The 18,522-nt window shown below is 38.2% G+C and overlaps 1 protein-coding gene across 1 annotated transcript in view; it reads right to left on the reverse strand.

The window, feature by feature from the left end:
* The window catches only part of BABAM2 (BRISC and BRCA1 A complex member 2), an 804,907-nt gene that overhangs the window by 319,572 nt on the left and 466,813 nt on the right, over positions 1-18,522 (reverse strand). The window contains exon 6 of the mRNA XM_007938825.2: positions 15,836-15,945. Coding sequence (XP_007937016.1) covers positions 15,836-15,945 — 110 coding nt within the window. The remainder of the gene's footprint in view (positions 1-15,835; positions 15,946-18,522) is intronic.

Genomic DNA, 18,522 nt, shown 5'->3' on the forward strand with positions numbered 1-18,522 from the left:
GAAGTGGGAGGGGAGCTGTTGCATTGTAAATTTTGGTCAATGACATGAGACAAAGTATATTATGTGAACTGCTGTATGAAAAGTGAATTTACTCTGTAAATCTTCACCCAAATCAAAATAAAATTAAAAAAAAAAACCCAAAAAACGAGTCCTCACACTTGAAAGGGATGGGAATAACTACCTCATGGAGTTGACAACCTTTTCCATAATCTTATATAATCATTTTTCCACATTTGTTTCCACTTTCACTCGGTGTTTGGCAAAAGGACTGAAAAGGAATGTGAATAAAATAAATAGAATAGGAGGGAAATAAAGACTTGGAGGAGTTCCGATATCAAGACAGTATGAAGAAAAAAAAATACTAGAAGTTTAGAGATAAGTAGCAAAAGAAATAAATATGCCTGAGAGATATAGGAAAACTCACTGAATTAGATAAGGCTGATTGGTGATCATTTACGAGGAAATGGACTTTAATTTTAAGCAAGAAAATGATGAGGTTAGATGCGTATTTTAAAAAGATCTCTCTGTCTATAGGGTGGCAACTAGAGTAAAGTGGGGAAAAAGTGAAGCTATTAGTCAGAAGGGAGCTCTGGTAGTGTAATGCCTAAGGCACTTGACTGCTAACTGGAAGGCTGGCGGTTCAAACCCACCAGCCACTCCTCGAAAGGAAGATGGGGCAATCTACTTCCGTAGTGATACTGCCTTGGAAACCCAAAGAGGGGTCGCTATGAGTCGGATCTTGGTCCGACTCCATGGCACATAACAACAACATCAGTCAGAAGGCTATTTCAATAGCACAGTTGAGAGATGGTAATAGCTCAGATAAGTTATCTCTAATGATAGAGGATTTAATATAAAATGACAAGAAGTGAAAAAGAGAAGGAAAGAGTTTCCACAGCTACATGGCTAGACTATCACTGGAATGTCATTCTGAACACACCATAATCACAGTCAATCCTTGTAGAAAACTAGAGCAATCAAGAGACAGTGCAAGAAGACATCTAGCAATATGGCCAGCTAGACAATCTAAAGAGCCCCCCTGCTACAAAACATTTTTAAATACTGGATAAAACAGGACAGGTGTGTGTACGTGTGTATAATTTTAAAAATAAACACAGTTAAGTGCCCCCAAATTAAAGAGAATCTCCCTGGTTTGATCACCTGGGTTCAGGTGTCTAGGACACATGGTATAAAGGGAGCTATGAGTGGGGGGCACTGTGTTCCTCACACAGGAAAAGGTAACGTGCAGTTTTCTTGCATGGCCTGTACAATATAGAGGCATTGATAGGGTTTAAGCAGAGGAGTGACATGTATTCAGCTGTGTTTTAGAAAGTTTAATGTGACAACAATAAAATACACAGAACCTTGAAAGAGGATTAGGGGACAGAGTCAGGAGATGAATGAATGTAAGAGATACTGTTGTTGTTGTTGTTAAGTGCCATGGAGTCATTTCTGACTCATAGCAACCCCATGCACAGCTATGAGATACTATGGAGGCAAAATCGACTAGCAACTTTCAGTTATAGGAAACAATGGCGAGAGAAAGATCAAAAATGTGAAGTCCAGGTTTCAGGGCTAGGGTCACTAAAAGGATAATAAAGCCATTAATGAAAATAAAGAATACAGGAGAAGAGTAGGTTTGGGGGAGAGGACATGAGATGTATTAAACAATAAATTATACTTTAGATATTAAATTTAAAGCTTCAGTAATTCTTTTAGAATAAGACAGTATAGAAGGCATTAAAAATGCAGAACTGAACACTAGAACAAGACCTTTAAATGGGACTTCTGAATTGGCTTCAGGGGAGGGTGTATAATTCTCAAAACTATATTTAAACTTTTCTTATCTGTACATTTTTCTGGGTAAAAGTCATCAGATTTTCAAAGACGTCTGTGTAAATTTATCTTTCTAAAAATCATCTTTTATCTCTAGATATTTTAAAAATCTCTTTTTTGTGTTCGGTGTCCTGCAATTTCATGATAATGTATCTAAACCAAAAAAAAAAAACCAAACTCACTGCCATCGAGTCAACTTCGACTCACAGCAACCCCTCCTTGGGTTTCCAAAGTGGTATCTCTACAAAAGTAGATTGCCCAGTCTTCCTTCTGAGGAGTGGCTGGTGAGTTTGAACTGTCAACCTTCTGATTAACAGTCAAATGCCTTAGGCACTATACCACCAGAGCTCCTGATAATGTATCTAGGTGCTGATTTCTTTTTATTGAACCTGTTTGAATCATTTCACAGTACTTCCTCAATCTAAGGATTAATGTCTTCCACAAGCTCTGAAACAAACACTCCCAGGTAGTGTTTTTGCTACCAGTTTGTATCCAGACCTTCTGTGAAGACTCTTTTTCTACTTTTGAATAAATATTAATGAACAGTGGCTACAGAAAATAGTAATGACCATAAAACTTTCCCTATTTGCAGATGATGTGGTCCTATATATAGAAAATGTTATGGAATCCACAAAAACAAAACAAAACAAAAAACTTACTAGAACTCATAAGTTCAGCAAGGTTGAAAGATGTAAGACCAAAAATCAGTTGTGGTTATATATAGCAGCAATGAATACTCTGAAAGAAAATTAAGAAAAGTCTAAAAGAACAAAACCTAAAAGATTTAAAAATACTTAGGAATAAATTTACCCAGGAAGGCAAAATTCTCCTATAAAACAATGCTGAAAGAGATTAAAGAAGACTTAAATAAATGGAAAAACATGTCATGTTCATGGGTTGAAAGACTTAACTTTGTTAAGACATCAGTGAGTCACAACTGGCTCAAAAGCAGTGGGTTTACTGTCTAAAGTGATCTATAGATTTAATTAAATCCCTATCAAAAGTCTTAACTGCTTTCTTTGCATAAATGGAAAAGCCAATCTTCAAATTTATGTGGAATTGCAAGAGTTCTGAATAGCCAAAGCAATTTTGAAAAAGAAGAATAAAGTATGAGGACTCACACTTCCTGATTCCAAACACACTATAATGCTACAGTAATCAAAACAGCCTGGTACTGGCATAATAACAGACACACAGAACAGTAAAACAGAATTAAGAGTTCAGAAATACAGGCAGTCCTTAGGTTATGAATGTCTGATTTATGGACAATTCCTCTTTGCCCTTTAATGCAGGACTTCTAACTGGTTCTGTCATGCCCAATGAAGTGAAATAGGAACAGACCATAATTTGGGCAATTCATCATTAAATAGAGTGGGAAAAATTACATGTTGAAGCTGTGGAATTGGAGACTTGGAAGAGGCTTTCAGGAGCCTGATGCTTGAGAATGGATTATTGGCAGGATTGTGGAGAGCCACACACATTCAAAGTGATGCAGTCAGCCATCATTGTTGAGCAGGGCACTGCCATCTCTGAAGCCCTATTTTAATGTATGAAATCTGCCCTCACTTTGAAACAATTGAACACTGTTGTTGTTGTTGTTGTTTGCCATCGAGTCAGCCCCTACTCATAGCGACCCCTCCTTGGGTTTCCAAGGCAGTATCACTACGGAAGTAGGATTGCCCAACCTTCCTTCCGAGGAGTGGCTGGAGGGTTTGAACCACCAACCTTCTGGTTAGCAGTCAAGTGCCTTAGGCACTATGCTACCAGAGCTCCTAATTGAACACTACTCCCAACAAATTCTTCATCACAATCACCTTCATTTGCTGTGTGTGCTCTTGCACTACAGTAAGGTTAAATGAGAACCATATGCCCCTGTTCCAACTGACCTACAAATTCTTAAAGACACAGTTAGGAACAGATCTCCTTCTTAACCTGGGACGGCCTGTAAACTCACACATCTATAGTCAATTGATTTTCAACAATGATGCTAAGCCTATTCAATGGGGAAAGAATAATCTCTTCAATAAACAGTGCTGGAACAATGGAATCTCCATGTGAAAAAGAATGAAGTTGAACTCATACTTCCTATCATAAAGAAAAATTAACTCAAAATGGGCCAAAGAAGCAAATGTAAGAACTAAAATCATAAAACTCGTAGAAAAAAACATGGGAATAAGGTTTGGGACCCAGTTTTCAACAGTGAATTCTTAGATATGACACCAAAAGGACAAGTTAAAAAAAAAAGGCAAAATAGATAATCTGGACTTAATAAAAATTAAAAACTTTTGTGCATCATAGGATTTTATCAACAAAGTGAAGAGACAATTTACAGAATAGGAGAAAATATTGAGAATCATGTGTCTAATAAGCATTTAATATACAGAATCTTTATAAGAACTCCTACAACTAAACAACAACAAAGACACACAAGTTAAAAAATAAACATTGAACATTGACCATCAAGCACATGAAAAGATGCTCAATATCATTAGTCAATAGAGAAATGCAAATCAACCCACAGTGAGATACCATTTCACCCCTGTTGAGAGCTATAATCAAAACAAACAAACAAACAAACAAAAATCTACCAAGTGTTAACAAGTTTGTAGAGAAATTGATTGGAACCCTCATCCATTGCTGGTAGAACTGTAAATTGGGCAGCCTCTGTGGAAAATCATATCATGGTTCCCTAAAAAGTTAAATACAGAACTATCATGCGACCCAGAAGTTCCACTCCTAGGTAAATACCCAAAAGAATTAAAAGCAGGGACTCAAACAGATCCTTGTACACCAATGTTCATTGCAGTATTTTTCACAATCGTCAAAAAAGGATGGAGACAACCTAAAAATTCATGAACAGGTGAATGGATAAATACGTTGTGGACGATTAACCTAAAAATTCATGAACAGGTGAATGGATAAATATATTGTGGACTATTATTCGGCTATAAAGAGAAATGAAATTCTCATATGCTATGACATGGATGAACTCTGAAAACATTATGCTGAGTGAGATAAACTAGACAAAAAAGGACAAATATTGTGTGATCTAGCTTTGATGAATTATCCAGAATAGGCAAATACATGGAGAATGAAATTTATTAAGATTACCAGGGGTGGATGTTATTCTTGTTATGTGCCGTGGAGTTGGACCCAACTCATAGCGACCCCTCCCCTTGGGTTTCTGAGGCAGTATTACTACAGAAGTAGATTGCCCAATCATCCTTCCGAGGAGTGGCTGGTGGGTTTGAACCACCAGCCTATAGGAAGGGTGAAATGAGAAAGTCCTATTTAAGTGTCACTGAGTTTCTATTAAAAGTGATGAAAATATTTGGAAATGTATAGTGGTAATGGCTGTACAGTGCCTAAGGCACTTGACTGTTCACCAGAAGGCTGGCGGTTCAAACCCAGCAGCCACTCCTCAGAAGGAAGGTTGGGCAATCCTACTTCCATAGTGATACTGCCTCGGAAACCCAAGGAGGGGTCGCTATGAGTCGGGGCCGACTTGATGGCAAACAACAAAAACAACAACAATGGCTGTACAACATGGGGAACATAATTCATGTCAATGAATGGCAGACATAAAAAGAACTGTAATTGCTACAAATGACAAATGTTTTATTATATATATCTCACCACAAGAAAAACAACAATAATAATAAAATAAACAAAAACCCAGAAATGACCAGAGTCCAGAGACTAGCTGCTGAAATATTGTGTTATACTGATAATCATGAACTCCTTATGTGTACTGCAGAAAAACTGCACAAAACCCTTGAGATGCTTAGCAGAAAAGTGCTAGGCCTAGTTTTCAAAATGAATAACCTATTATACATTATGGTTTTAGGCTAATCATTATGCTGTTGAGAGGGGAACTGCATTTAAGAGAAATAAGGCATAGAACTGCCTAAACACCAGGAAAAGAAACCAACAAAGAGGTTAAGGGTCAAATCAGCAAGATTTCAGTTATCACAAATTTATGTATATATACATCTTATTCCTAAATGTGTATTTTCTGCCTGAAAAGAAAGCTAGATAAAAACACTCAGATATCACTAACTCAGGGGGCTGGGGAGGTGGGAGTTGTTGTATACTAGAATGTTTCCAAAAATAATCATCTTTTGGGGCTGATTGATTTTCTTCCCCAACTAAATTCCATTCTGGTTCTTTTTTTGTACTGTTTCAAAGCAGAGACTGAGCTCTTGATCTTTTGGGAGGCACAGGCAAGACAAAAGGCCAAACTCACTAATGAAAACTTGCTGAATTTACTTTTCAGAATTCCATTCTAAGTCACGAAGAACACTTTTGGTCTTGCTCCCAGTCTAGTAAAACTAACATCTCAAGTCCCTAGAGGCTAAGACAGCTTGCTCCACTAAAACTAAATATACATCTTCTCTTGAAAGCTGGTTGTCTTAGCATACTAAGGACTGTATACAGGCAGTTTCTGGGTTAAGAATGTCTGACTTACATACAGCCCATATAATTATGAACCAATCCATAAAGCCTATTATATTAAGAAGTTAAAGAACATACAGTGGTTTGTAACAACAAATGGATGCTACTTTGTGATGTGAATCAGACATTATTATTATTACTGTATTATTATGTCAAAGATTGTTTAGTGTATCTGAATGTGTTTTCTTTAACGTTTTTTATGCATAGAAAGGTAAACTATATACTATATACTAAGATGAACATTTGACTAACTGACATTAGATAAGAATCCCACCTAATTGTTCTGATTCTGAACAAATTCAGCTTAAAGGCAGACTTAGGAATGGAACTCATTTGTAATCTGGGGACTGCCTGTATCCACCAAAGAAAAAAAACCTCCAGAAGCACAATATTTATTATAGGATTATCTCAGTGACTCCAGTAAACATGAATAAGGCTAAATTAAACCATGTTTACTACAATGTTGATTACTTAAATCCCAACACAAAATCACCCTGAGAGATTTGGGGTCTATTTCTTTTTTTAGACAACTATAGTAGAAGTTAAGGAACTCTGGTGGTGTAGTGGGTAAGGTATTTGCCTGCTCACCAGAAGGCTGGTGGTTCAACCCCACCAGCTGCTTTGCAGGAGGAAGAGGAGGCAATCTACCTAAAGAAAAATGTATAGCCTTGGAAACCCAATGGGGGGATCTCTATGAGTCAGAATCAACTTGATGGCAGTGGGTTTTTTTTTTTTTTTGCTTCATAACAGGATTTAAAAACAACAAAAGGCAACATTATCCTTTCTTTCAAATCTATGTTTGGTTATAAAATTTTTCTAATTATGCTAAAAAAGTCTTTTGAGCATCTAAAACAAAAATTTTATATTCTATCCTCTTAAGATATTGAAATGCAATATTGAATTTTTAAAAATCACACTATTTATTGCTTTAAAAACACTCTTATTTTATCTGATTTATCCAAATTTAATATCTTCACTAACCAATAATTCTAAGTAGTACTATTTTAATTTTCAGCTTTCCCTTTCCCACTTTCCTTAGATCCTTTGGTTGAGTTTCAGCCTATATCAGCTGATATGGATTGAATTTTATGCCCTCAAAAGATATGTGGAAGTTCTAACCCTAGTTCTCGTGAATATGATCTTGACACACATGCTGACACATAAAATTAACTATCATCACAATATCCAAGCTTTCTCCCCTTCCAAGAAGTCTAACCAGTGGGGGCCGTGGTGAGCTCAGGCAGTGGCCAGGACAGGGCCAGTTTGGCAGGAGATGGGCTATGGCTCACCAGCCTTTACCTGATGGAAGCAGAAGGCAGGGGAAAAGAAGAGCACCTGCTCCTATAGCTGGGACATTAACTGTAACTCAGGGAAGAAGCTACCTCCCATCCATAGTCTTTCACCAGACATCAGAAGAAATGGAATTGCGGTCCAAGGCTTTTGGAATACAGTTATTCAGCAGCACAGTGGTTAAACCAAGAGACCTAATGAACACCAAGCTGATGTGAAAACTCACCAGCTAAGCTAATGTTTACATTGAAAGCAGCGTGAGTGAAATCTGGTTAAGTTCAGAGTAATTCACATTTAATACTGGGAAAGTAACTGAAGAGGAAACATGGCTAGCAAGCCAATTTGATAAACATTTATTGACTACCATTTCATGAACAAGATAACTATGCTAGAATGCAATAGATCCAAAGATGAATACACTTTGGTCCCAACCCTTAAGGAGTTTATAGTCCAGGGAGACAATATAACAATAGAGACACAAACATAGGAGAGGGAAAACTGCAATGTGGTGGGAGGCGGTTAGAAGTGAACAGGAAAAGTTTCATGGAGGAGGTATGATTGAGAATATCTAAGTGGATGGACAGAACTTTCAGAAACTGCAGGAGAGAGAAATCCAATGTTCAGATATAAAGAGCAACCCAAGCAAAGTACGGAAGTGGAAAAAAAAAAAAAAACTAGTGTATTCAGGAATGCATACACATAGCTTGGATGAACAATAGAATTCAAATTGGGCTAGAAAGATCAGCTGGGACCCAGAATACTTTGAAATACCAGGTTGAGAAATGTGTACTTAATTCAGTTGTCAAAAAGGGTAGATACTGATGGTTTTTAGCAAGAATATTATATGACTGCATAAACCATGGGACACCAAAGGACCAACATTCAAACTGAGGAGATGCAAGACAAATAGGAGGGCATGATTATGAGGGACACAGGGGGAGTGCTGCAGGGTAGGGAGAGAAGGAGGCTGGGTTGGGGTTGGACATGGCGAATGGGGAATGAAACTAAATGTACTCATGACTTTGAATGTAAAACAAGCTCTTAAAAAAAAAAAAAAAGAATATTATATGACTGGAACTTACTTCGAGAAGATTAATCTGATAGTCTTATATTGGTAGACTAAAGCAGAAATAAACTGGAAGTTAAAAGCCCATTTCAGAGACAGGGAAACTGAAGGACTTGAGTAGATAATGACAGTAGCAATGACAAATATGAGAGAAAATTGTGCAGAGAGGATTTCTAGTACAAAGTAACTTGCTGACTAATGGGGATAGGGAGGAGGGGCATGGTAGAATCTTTGAAATGTTGCATTTGAGCACCTAAGAAAATGAGAGTGTCAAGAGTAGAAACAGAGCAATAAAGAGGAAACATTAGTTTACTGGGGCAATGATGGTTTGAGATGTCAACTAATACACAGATGTGCATTGGGTAGACTGAAAACCAGCCATAAAAGCAGGGAGAGAAATTGGGATTAGAAGTGGGAACTTAGAACACCCATGAAGAAGTAAGGCCACTGTTCCGGTTACCTAGTGTCGCTCTGACAAGAATATACCACAAATGGGATGGCCTTAACAAACAGGAATTTATTCTTAAAATTTGGAGGCTTTAAGTCCAAGTTCAAAGTCCCAGGCTCTAGGAGCTGGGTGAAAGCCCCTCAACCTTGGGGTCCAGCTCTGCCTCCCGCTCCCGGCCCACTGGAGCTAGAGACGTTTCTTCACTCAGACAGCTGTTGGCTGCTGAGGCTGAGAAGCCTCAAGGTTGACAAGTAAAAAGGCACAGTCCCGATGTTACCAAACCACATGGCAGGCCATTAATCTAAGTCCTTTGTAAGTCCCAAGATCAGCAGAGCATGGCAGGCTGCTGAGCAACGACATGACTACATGCAGGGTCCAAGAGTGCTATAGGCTAGAGACCATTCCCAAAGTTTCTCCTTATATACAGGAAGCAGACCACATCCCAAAGGCAGCTACTCAGCTGCTTGTGGTAGATCCCACAATGGAGTTGATTGCCAGTCTCATCATGGGGAATAACTACCACCAGCTGCCCAGCCACTCAACCAGGCCCAGCCAAGTTGACACACAAACATAACTACCACAGCCACTAAAGAGGTCTAAGAGTATAATCACAAGAAATATAATTGAAAATAATTTAATAGATAGAAAAAGGAAGTAGAGGCAGTGAAGGAGTTCAGAGAGAATCTCGAACTCCAAGTTACAGAGGAAAATAAGTATATTCTAAAACAAATGCTAGGATACACATCATGTGAATCAACTGGGATGGTAATGTGAAAAGTAATTTGAACAATTTAAAGTACTAAACAAATACATTTGCATTGTTATGTTGTTGTTGTTGTTGTTGTGTGCCGTCGAGTCGGACTCGACTCGTAGCGACCCCTCCTCCTTGGGTTTCTGAGGCAGTATCACTACGGAAGTAGATTGCCCTATCTGCCTTTCGAGGAGTGGCTGGTGGGTTTGAACCACCAGCCTTCTGGTTAGCAGTCAAGTGTCTTAGGCACTACACTACCAGAGCTCCCATTGTTATAGTACTTAGTATTTGATTTCTAGAAAAATCACATTAAATTGGAAGAGTTAGGCATTCCAAAATCTTCCAAAGCCCCTTCTCCATCAAATCAAATGCAAATGTGATCTCCCCCTCCCTTGAGCACTTAAGAGTTCTTCATTAGTATTTTCTTATGTATTTATACACTAAAGCCACAGTAATTGAGCATTGACCATGGCAAGTACTATATATATTCTCCCTTGGAGTAGATGAAACTGAAACTCAGGTTTATCCCCCTTTACAAAAGATGAAATGAAGCTAAAAGAAGTTAAGTAACTTAAGGCAAGATTGCTAGTCAAAAAGTGAAGGAACAGAGGGTTTCTGTGCCAAGTCTTATTGTGCCTTTTCTACTAAAGCACATGTAGCAATGTGCCATATTTATTCTTATCTCTTTTACTATTTTATAATCCACTTAAGGAGGTGGGCCACACCTCATTAATCTTTATACCTTCTAAGGCACCTAGCAAAGGCCCTTACATTTGGTCAACTCTCCTGGCCTGGAAGAACAAATGCATGTATATTTACATGGACACAGGCTTCACCAACAGTGAGTGTCTGCGGGACAGTAAGCTTCATGCTGTTGTACATAGGATGGTCACAAGTCAGAACAAACTTGCTGGCACCTAACGTCAATAACAACAAGCTCTGAGTACTTCTTTCCAAGGCAGACTGTAACTTAACAAAATGTTTTAAAAACAAATTCCGTACTTGTGAAAGATGCCACCTGGTCTGCCTCAGGGGTTGAAGTCCTCTTTTTATCCACTAAGTGGGAACAGTACAGGGAGTGACAAAGCTGGTTTTCTTCAAACCACTCCCACAGACTGGCTCAAGCCAAAGAAAAGAGCCCACACCTTTCAGGGAAGAGGACTGTGCAGCTTCTGATACCCATTTAACCTTTGGTTTCATGGGTGGAATTGCTAACAGTCTTGGAAGGAGGGAAAGGCAGAGCATGGTTAGTGCCAGTTCTGATGATACAACCTTAAAACTCACAGCTTTTCTGCCAGGAAAAAAAAGAAAAGGCTTAGAAACTAGTTACTCAGAAGGCTTAGAAACTAGTTTTTCCCTCTCCTAATCAACCAAAATCCATCTTGCACAACTCACCACTAGCTCTCTCTCTTTTTTTTTTTTTTTGCGTAACTGAGCACTTTTTTTTTTTCTTTCATCAACAGTACTAAGACTCTAATTCAACTGATTGGTTTTGGTTCCTTGGAAAACAAATGTATAGGGTCTGAAATATGGGTATTTCACAAATTTCCCTTGTGCAAGAAGAACACAAAGTTCTCAGAAGGCGTTTACTTTGCAAGCCATATACGTGCATAGTGGGAAACCAGGAAACAATGTGCACTAAAAACCATAAGGGTGTGCAGTCATGTGCACAGGGCTGCCAAGGCACAGAGGAGCTATTCAGGACCTCGGGTAAAAAGATAGACTCCAGAAGTGACACTGCATTTCAGAGCTTCTTCAAATCAAAATATACGTGGGTGTTTTTTAACCAATGTATCTGGGAACCCAGGTTCCCATTTTTGAGAATGCCTGATTTGGGGATATTGTTATCCCTGTCTCTATAAATCTTTAGGGTACAACAAATTGAGCCTTTTGCCTACATGAAATGACAAGATGACAAGACCCTTTTTCTTTTTCTGGGATGAGTTAATGTGAGTATGATATCCTTACCCACTGCATGGACAAGCTAGGGCAGAGTGATGACAGTAGACTGGAATAGGGTCTCTCCCAGACTCAAGGTATTTCCTGATGCCCATGGAGAGCATGCGGTGGGAATGTAAGCCTTTTCTTGCCAATTTTCACTTAATGTGGATAAGTCTAGTGGTCTCCCCTGAGTGTCTGACTGTCAAATGTACTGCATGGGGTTTGAGACTTCCTAGAAAGAGCCGCAGAAGCCAAAAGGAGTATAAGCCTTAGCTAAGGAGAGTCTGGCATCAGCTTTGGGCGAGTCCACATGGGATGCTTTTCCTATGACTCCTAAAAGAACTCTCCAAGTCTGAGTCTATAATCAATGCTTGAATAGCTAAGAGTTGACAGAAAACAAATGAGAGCTTAACACAATACCAATGGTAATACCAATCTCTCTCCCTGAGTTCTTAAAACATTATCTCATGATCTTGGCCCTATGGAAATGATATGACTTCTGTTCTATGCCCTGAGCTCTGCAGTATTAACCTAAAGTATAATAACTTCAGTAAATATGTAAGCCCCTTAAAAAGTCCTACCCCAATCTACCCATTTCCATTTTAAATGTCATTTTGAAAACTGTTACTTAAAGATGTAAGAATTTTTGGTAGTTTTCTTTGTTACGACAAGCAGAGTTCTTCTAAAGTGAACTTGTATCAACTAGGAAGAATCTAAGACCTCTCACTGCAGCATTTTCAAATTTCCTTGTGAGAATTACATATTAATCTGGTTAACACTACCTGGTTACTTACATATTAACCTGGTTAATTATTTACTATGCCTTGTTTTTCTACAAGGTATTGAGAGAACAAAAGATGTGTCCCTTGCCCTTCAGTAGCTTGCCATTTAGTAAAAGATTAAAACACGTACATCACTAAACAAAGCTACATAATAGGCATATTATAAGCATGATATAAATTTAGTGTTATAAGAATTCAGGGGAGGGCTAGGCTCATTGTGCTCTGGGACAATGATTAGTAGAGATGGAATTTCAGTATGGCCTTAAACCAAAAAAAAAAAAAATAAAAATAGAAAACATTGCCATCAAGTCAATTCTGACACACAGTGACCCTACAGGACGGAGAAGAACTGTCCCGTAGTGTTTCTAAGACTATAATCTTCACGGAAGTAGACTGCATTATGTGGTAGTTAAGTTTGAATCAACTTGGCTGGGCCTGGTTGAATGGCTGGGCAGCTGGATGTAGTATTCCCCATGATGAGACTGGTAATCAATTCCATGGTGGAATCTACTGTCAGCAGCTGAGTAGCTGCTTTAGGGATGTGGTCTGCTTCCTGCATATAAGGAGAAGCCTTGGGGAATGGTCTCTAGCTATGGCACACTTGAACTCTACATGTAGCTGTGTCATGGTTCAGCAGCCTGCCATGCTCTGCTGGTCTTTGGACTTTTAATGGACTTGAATTAAAGGCTTGCTGTTTGGTTCAGTAATATCAAGACTGTGTTGCCTTTCTACTTGTCAACCTTGGGCTTGTTAGCCTCAGCAGCCAGCAGTTGTCTGAGTGAAGAAAAGCCTCTAGCTCCAGTGGGCCGGAGGCAGAGCTAAAGCTCAAGGTTGAGGGGTTTTCACCCTGCCCCTAGAACCTGGCACTTGGAACTCAGACTTAAAGCCTCCAAATTGCAAGAATAAACTCCTGTTTGTTAAAGCCATCCCATTTGTGATATATTCTTGTCAGAGCAGTACTAGGTAACCAGAACACCATATCTTTCTTCTGTGGAGCAGCTGGTGGGTTTGAATCTTTGACCTTACAATTAGCAGCTGAGCACTTAATCACTGTGCCAACAGGGCTCCTGAATAAGAAGGGTAGAGAAGGCCATTTTACATGAAGGAAATAGCTCTGGAAAAGGCAAGGAGGCAAGGGAGTACTAGGTAAATAAAGAGAACTTCAAGTGACCAGGTCCAAGTGAAGGCCAGGCTCCATGAAAAGAAGTAACAGGCAGCTGATTTGGAAAGGTAAGCCATGGCCAGTTCCTAACATAGAAAAACAGGAAAATGTAGGAAGCTAGATTTTAGAAACAGAAAATGACTTTTGAAATATACCCCTCACTAATGATTTCTCGTATCTTACATTTTTAAAGTGAGAAATATTTTATTAGCAACTTTATTTGCAAACTAAGTGCTGTAACTTCAAAGAAAAAAAATACCCTGACTGCTAGAAAAAAAACTTTCTCTGAGCTGGTAAATTCGGGGCTGCAACTTAACTAATAATGTGCGGATTACCCACACCTTGTGTTTGTTTCACTAACCCTCTTTGCTCCTCACTGAAACACTCTCTTAATTTAACTCCTTAAGTACTTACTGAGTGGCTACTCTAGGACTAATATTTGTTCATTTATTTACCAGTCTTCTCCTTCTGTGCCCCAATTTGTCCCTTTTAGTCACTCACTTTCTCATTTTTCTCCTAAGAACTATATTAAAAATAGTAACATTAATAGATACTACTTGCTGAGTGCCAGGTACTGTGATTAATGCCTTATGAACAGTATTTAATATAATCCTCCAAATAACACATGAAATAGGTATTATTATCTTGATTTTATAGATGAGAAAACAAGCTCAGAGATGTTAAATATTGTGCCAGCTGGGAAGTGGCAGAACCTAGGTTATACCAGATCTGCTTGACTCCAGAGCTTCTATCTTTTACCACTTTGCTCTACTATCTCCAAGGAGCCCTGGTGGTGCACTGGTTAAGCGCTCAGCTGCCAACCGAAAGGTCGGCAATTTGAACCCACCAACCACTATGCAGGAGAAAGAGGTGACAGTCTGCTTCCATAAAGATTACTGCTTTGGAACTGCCTATGGGGCAGTTCTACTCTGTCCTATATGGTCACTATGAGGTGGAATCAATTCGACGGCAGTGGGTTTGGTTTGGGTACTGTCTATAGGATTTTTTGAACTCTTACTGATAGGGTTTAGTATTTTCTATTAAAAAAATACAGCATTCATTGAGCCCCCATGACTACAAAATCCTGTGCAAGGTGCTTTCAGAGATACAAAAAAGTTAATGAGAGAATGCCTGCTCTATAGATGCTTACAATCTCCTATTCTTGAGGATGAACATCTGTCATTATTAGTTTGTGAAGTCATATGTCCATGATTCAATCATATGTCCATGAGTTCAAGCAACTAAGGTCAGAAGAGGCAAAACAGCTCCACACATGAATGTTGGATAGTGACCACATCTACTCATGGGGAAAATTCAGCCAATCCTGATAACTGCCTTGCAGGGAACTTTAATAGCATATTTCAATCACAGTCTGTAAATACTCTCTGCTGATGAAAAGTCTGTCCTGTCTGAAGTTCCCAACCAAATATGCTTACAATCCATTTTCAGGGAACCTCAGCATCCTTTGAAGTAAGCTACTAAAGTATTTTAGCCAATAATAAGCACATTGTGAGACTAGTCCTTGTACAATTTATTACTGACGAGTAAAGTTATTTGGTTAAAACACAAGTGTGACATCAAACTACTTTTACCCAGAAGCCTGCATGTTGTATGAAGTTTAGACAAAGAAAAATAATTCTTAAGCTATTTACTTTTAATACTGCCTTTACAAACTTCTGAGTAAGTTTTTACTTAATATTTTAAGGGGACTAGTTACATTTTCACAAATAACTATAACAGATGCAAATATGTACAACACTGGGTCAGATGTCTGCTCAGCAGCCCTCTTTAAGCTATAAGCAGAAGTACTCCCAAGAGCATTTGGAGAGAGTCCTAATTTCGGACATAATCTGTCTACTCTTTTCTCTCTACAAAGGCACGGTATTCACATAACAAGTTGCACAGCTCCAAGACTCATCAAAAGATTACAGTAGAAAATCGTTTACTCTGCAACTTAAATTCCTAATATAATTCATTTTTAAGAGAATAAAAATCAAGAAAGAAATAATATTAAGACTTCAACAGCGGCAAAAGAAATATTAAGACGTGTTTGGTTAACAAGTAGAACTCCAAGTCACACAAAGTAAATGGTATTGGTGCTTACTGTTCAATGCGGGGTGACAAGTACAGCTTAGGGTACACCTGAGTGGCTTCAGTGTCCTCGAAACTGACAGAAAGCAAGGCCACATCTTCTCCAGGGTCTTCATTTGCATCCTTAAACAAAAAGTGAAAAATACAGTATCATTAGCACCTACTCTGATAACATCTTACTGGTGATACTCACAGACCACCAACAATGAGGCCGCGGGCTATGAGTTACTCATATTCCACCTTGGCCACTCAACATGTCCTTTGCCACACACCTAAATGCTCCCTTAGAGTGACGGTTTCCAAACTTCCTGACCAAAGTCTACCACAGGGATACAAAAGACCCCACGGACCACTTAGCTCACTTATTCTCACATTCCAGGGGAAAACATGAATCTGGTTAAATAGTAAAACTATCACCTATCATCATCAACTTGGTCAATGTATAAGCAAACTGCAGAGGGGTTATGTACACATCTACTTTAGCAAAATGACTATGGATGATTCATATGTGAACCACAAGGCATATATATCTTTAAAGTCTAGTTGTAAGAAAATTATGAAACAAAACATTGTTAATGCAAATATGTGATATGAAACATGGTGGAGTTAATAAAAAAAAAATCTACAATAAACTAAAATGATAATGATAAAGCTAACCTTACAGTAATTTATAATAAAAAAGCAAGAATGGCAACAATTGAATGTCATAACTAACTCAAGCTAACACTGCTGAGGTATTCTGAATCAAAATTATGGGACATACAATTATAGATGAATGTTCCAAGCATCAAGTGTCTGTCAGACTTCTGAATAAAATACTGAATTAAAATAAATTTGAGTAGTATGTTGATTTTAATTTGCAGATACCAAATTTTTGTAACCCTCAATAATTTACTTTTGGTTGGTAGTGGCTCCAAGTGAAATTAAAAAGAAAAAAAAAAAAAAACACTCCTAATAACAATTAATGGCATGAGTCACTCATAGGGACTGGTAAGAACTAAACTACATTTCTAGGTTAGTTTATAGCTTCTCAGAAGGACTGAGTGGCCATCAGGGGATTTCAACTTAAACTTTAAGAATTACTAGCCACAAGCATTGAGAACCTCAAAAAATAATGTCCTTCCTCCTGTCTAAAACTCCTTTTACATGCTTTAGTTTTTAGCCTAGTGCCTTAGGCATTTGACTGGTAACCAGAAGGCTGGCAGTTCAAACCCACCAGTCAGTCTTCAGACGGAAGACTGGGTAATCTACTTCCCTAGAGATAACACCTTGGAAACCCAAGGTGGGGTAGACTATGAGTCAGAACCAGCTCAAAGGCAGTGACTTTTTCCAGTGAGAGATTTTAACATCTCATTTTATTTTCATTTTACATTACAAAATTTAGGCATCCAACAATTAAACAATACGGAAGTTTTTACATCAAAAGCTCTTCTACCCCACCTCACTCCACTTTTCAAGGTAAATACTATTAACTGTTGTGTAGCCTCTAACATCATTCTCTGCTCATAAAAACAAGTATGTGCCTACTGACAATTGCATATAAACAGTTCTTTATCCTTCGTTTTGTATTCCTTAATGAAATCATTACACTCACTCTCCCAATTGCTTTTTAAATAGCCATATAATATTCCATGACATGGATTTATTTTTAATGAAACCCTGCCCCTAGCAATGGACATTCTGATTGATTGCAATTCTTAGTCCACTTGATAGTGCTCCAATATATATCCTTGTATATATATTCTTTTTTTTTTAATGCATTTTATTAAAATATAATTTGTTGGTGTTATGTGTCGTTGAGTCAGACCCAACTCATAGCGACCCCTCCTTGGGTTTCGAAGGTTGTATCACTACTGAAGTAGTTCGCCCAACCTTCCTTTCGAGGAGTGGAAATATAATTTATGTACAGTGAAATACGCAAAATTAAGTGATGTGGGTCAATGCAATTTTTTTTTTTTTTTTTTTTAGCAGTGTTCCCTCCCCTCCCCTCTCACCCTTGGCAACGAATAAAGAAAAGTTTCCCTCCATACATAAACCTGCAGTGTTTTGCAGACTCTACATTATTCTTTAGCACTGTATAACATTCCATTATGTGTATGTACCATAGTGTGGTCATCCACTCTTCCAATATAAATCTTAGAGATAAGTCCCTTGCCAGATACACAATTATCGGCAAATACAAATTTGTTGCTGTCATTTTTGTTATGTGCTTTTTCACGGTGTCGATTTCTTTGTTCCGTATAATTTTCTATGCTGAGCTTATTTGTTTATGAATCGTGCTATCACTTCCTTCATTGCTATTGTTTTAGTATTTGCTGAACATTTATGCTGATCCTCTTTTTTGATGTGAAAGTTTATCATTTTTCTTTGAGGTTACCCTGTGATTTATAGTTTTCTTCCCAAGTTTAAAACAGTCCATTCTACCTTACAGTTGTCTTGACTTCCCTACCATCTAGAAGTTCTGTAACGACACAATTTTTTCCCTCTTTTTGGTTTGTAGTTGTCCTCATTTGTCAGTTAATTTCTCTGGTTCCCTGTTTACAATCTTGTAGCCATATTTACTTTGGATACTTCCATAGCTGGGTTGGTCTCTAAGTTATACCATCATGTGTATTAATGGTCAGTTGTTGTTGGCTGTTGTTGCTTCTCTGTCCAAAGGGCTCTCTTTAGCATCTCTTGTAAGCTTGGTCTGGTTTTAAC

Source organism: Orycteropus afer, unplaced genomic scaffold (genome assembly GCF_000298275.1).
Source record: "Orycteropus afer afer isolate SDZICR_OR568_19922 unplaced genomic scaffold, OryAfe1.0 scaffold00054, whole genome shotgun sequence".
NCBI lineage: Eukaryota > Metazoa > Chordata > Mammalia > Tubulidentata > Orycteropodidae > Orycteropus > Orycteropus afer.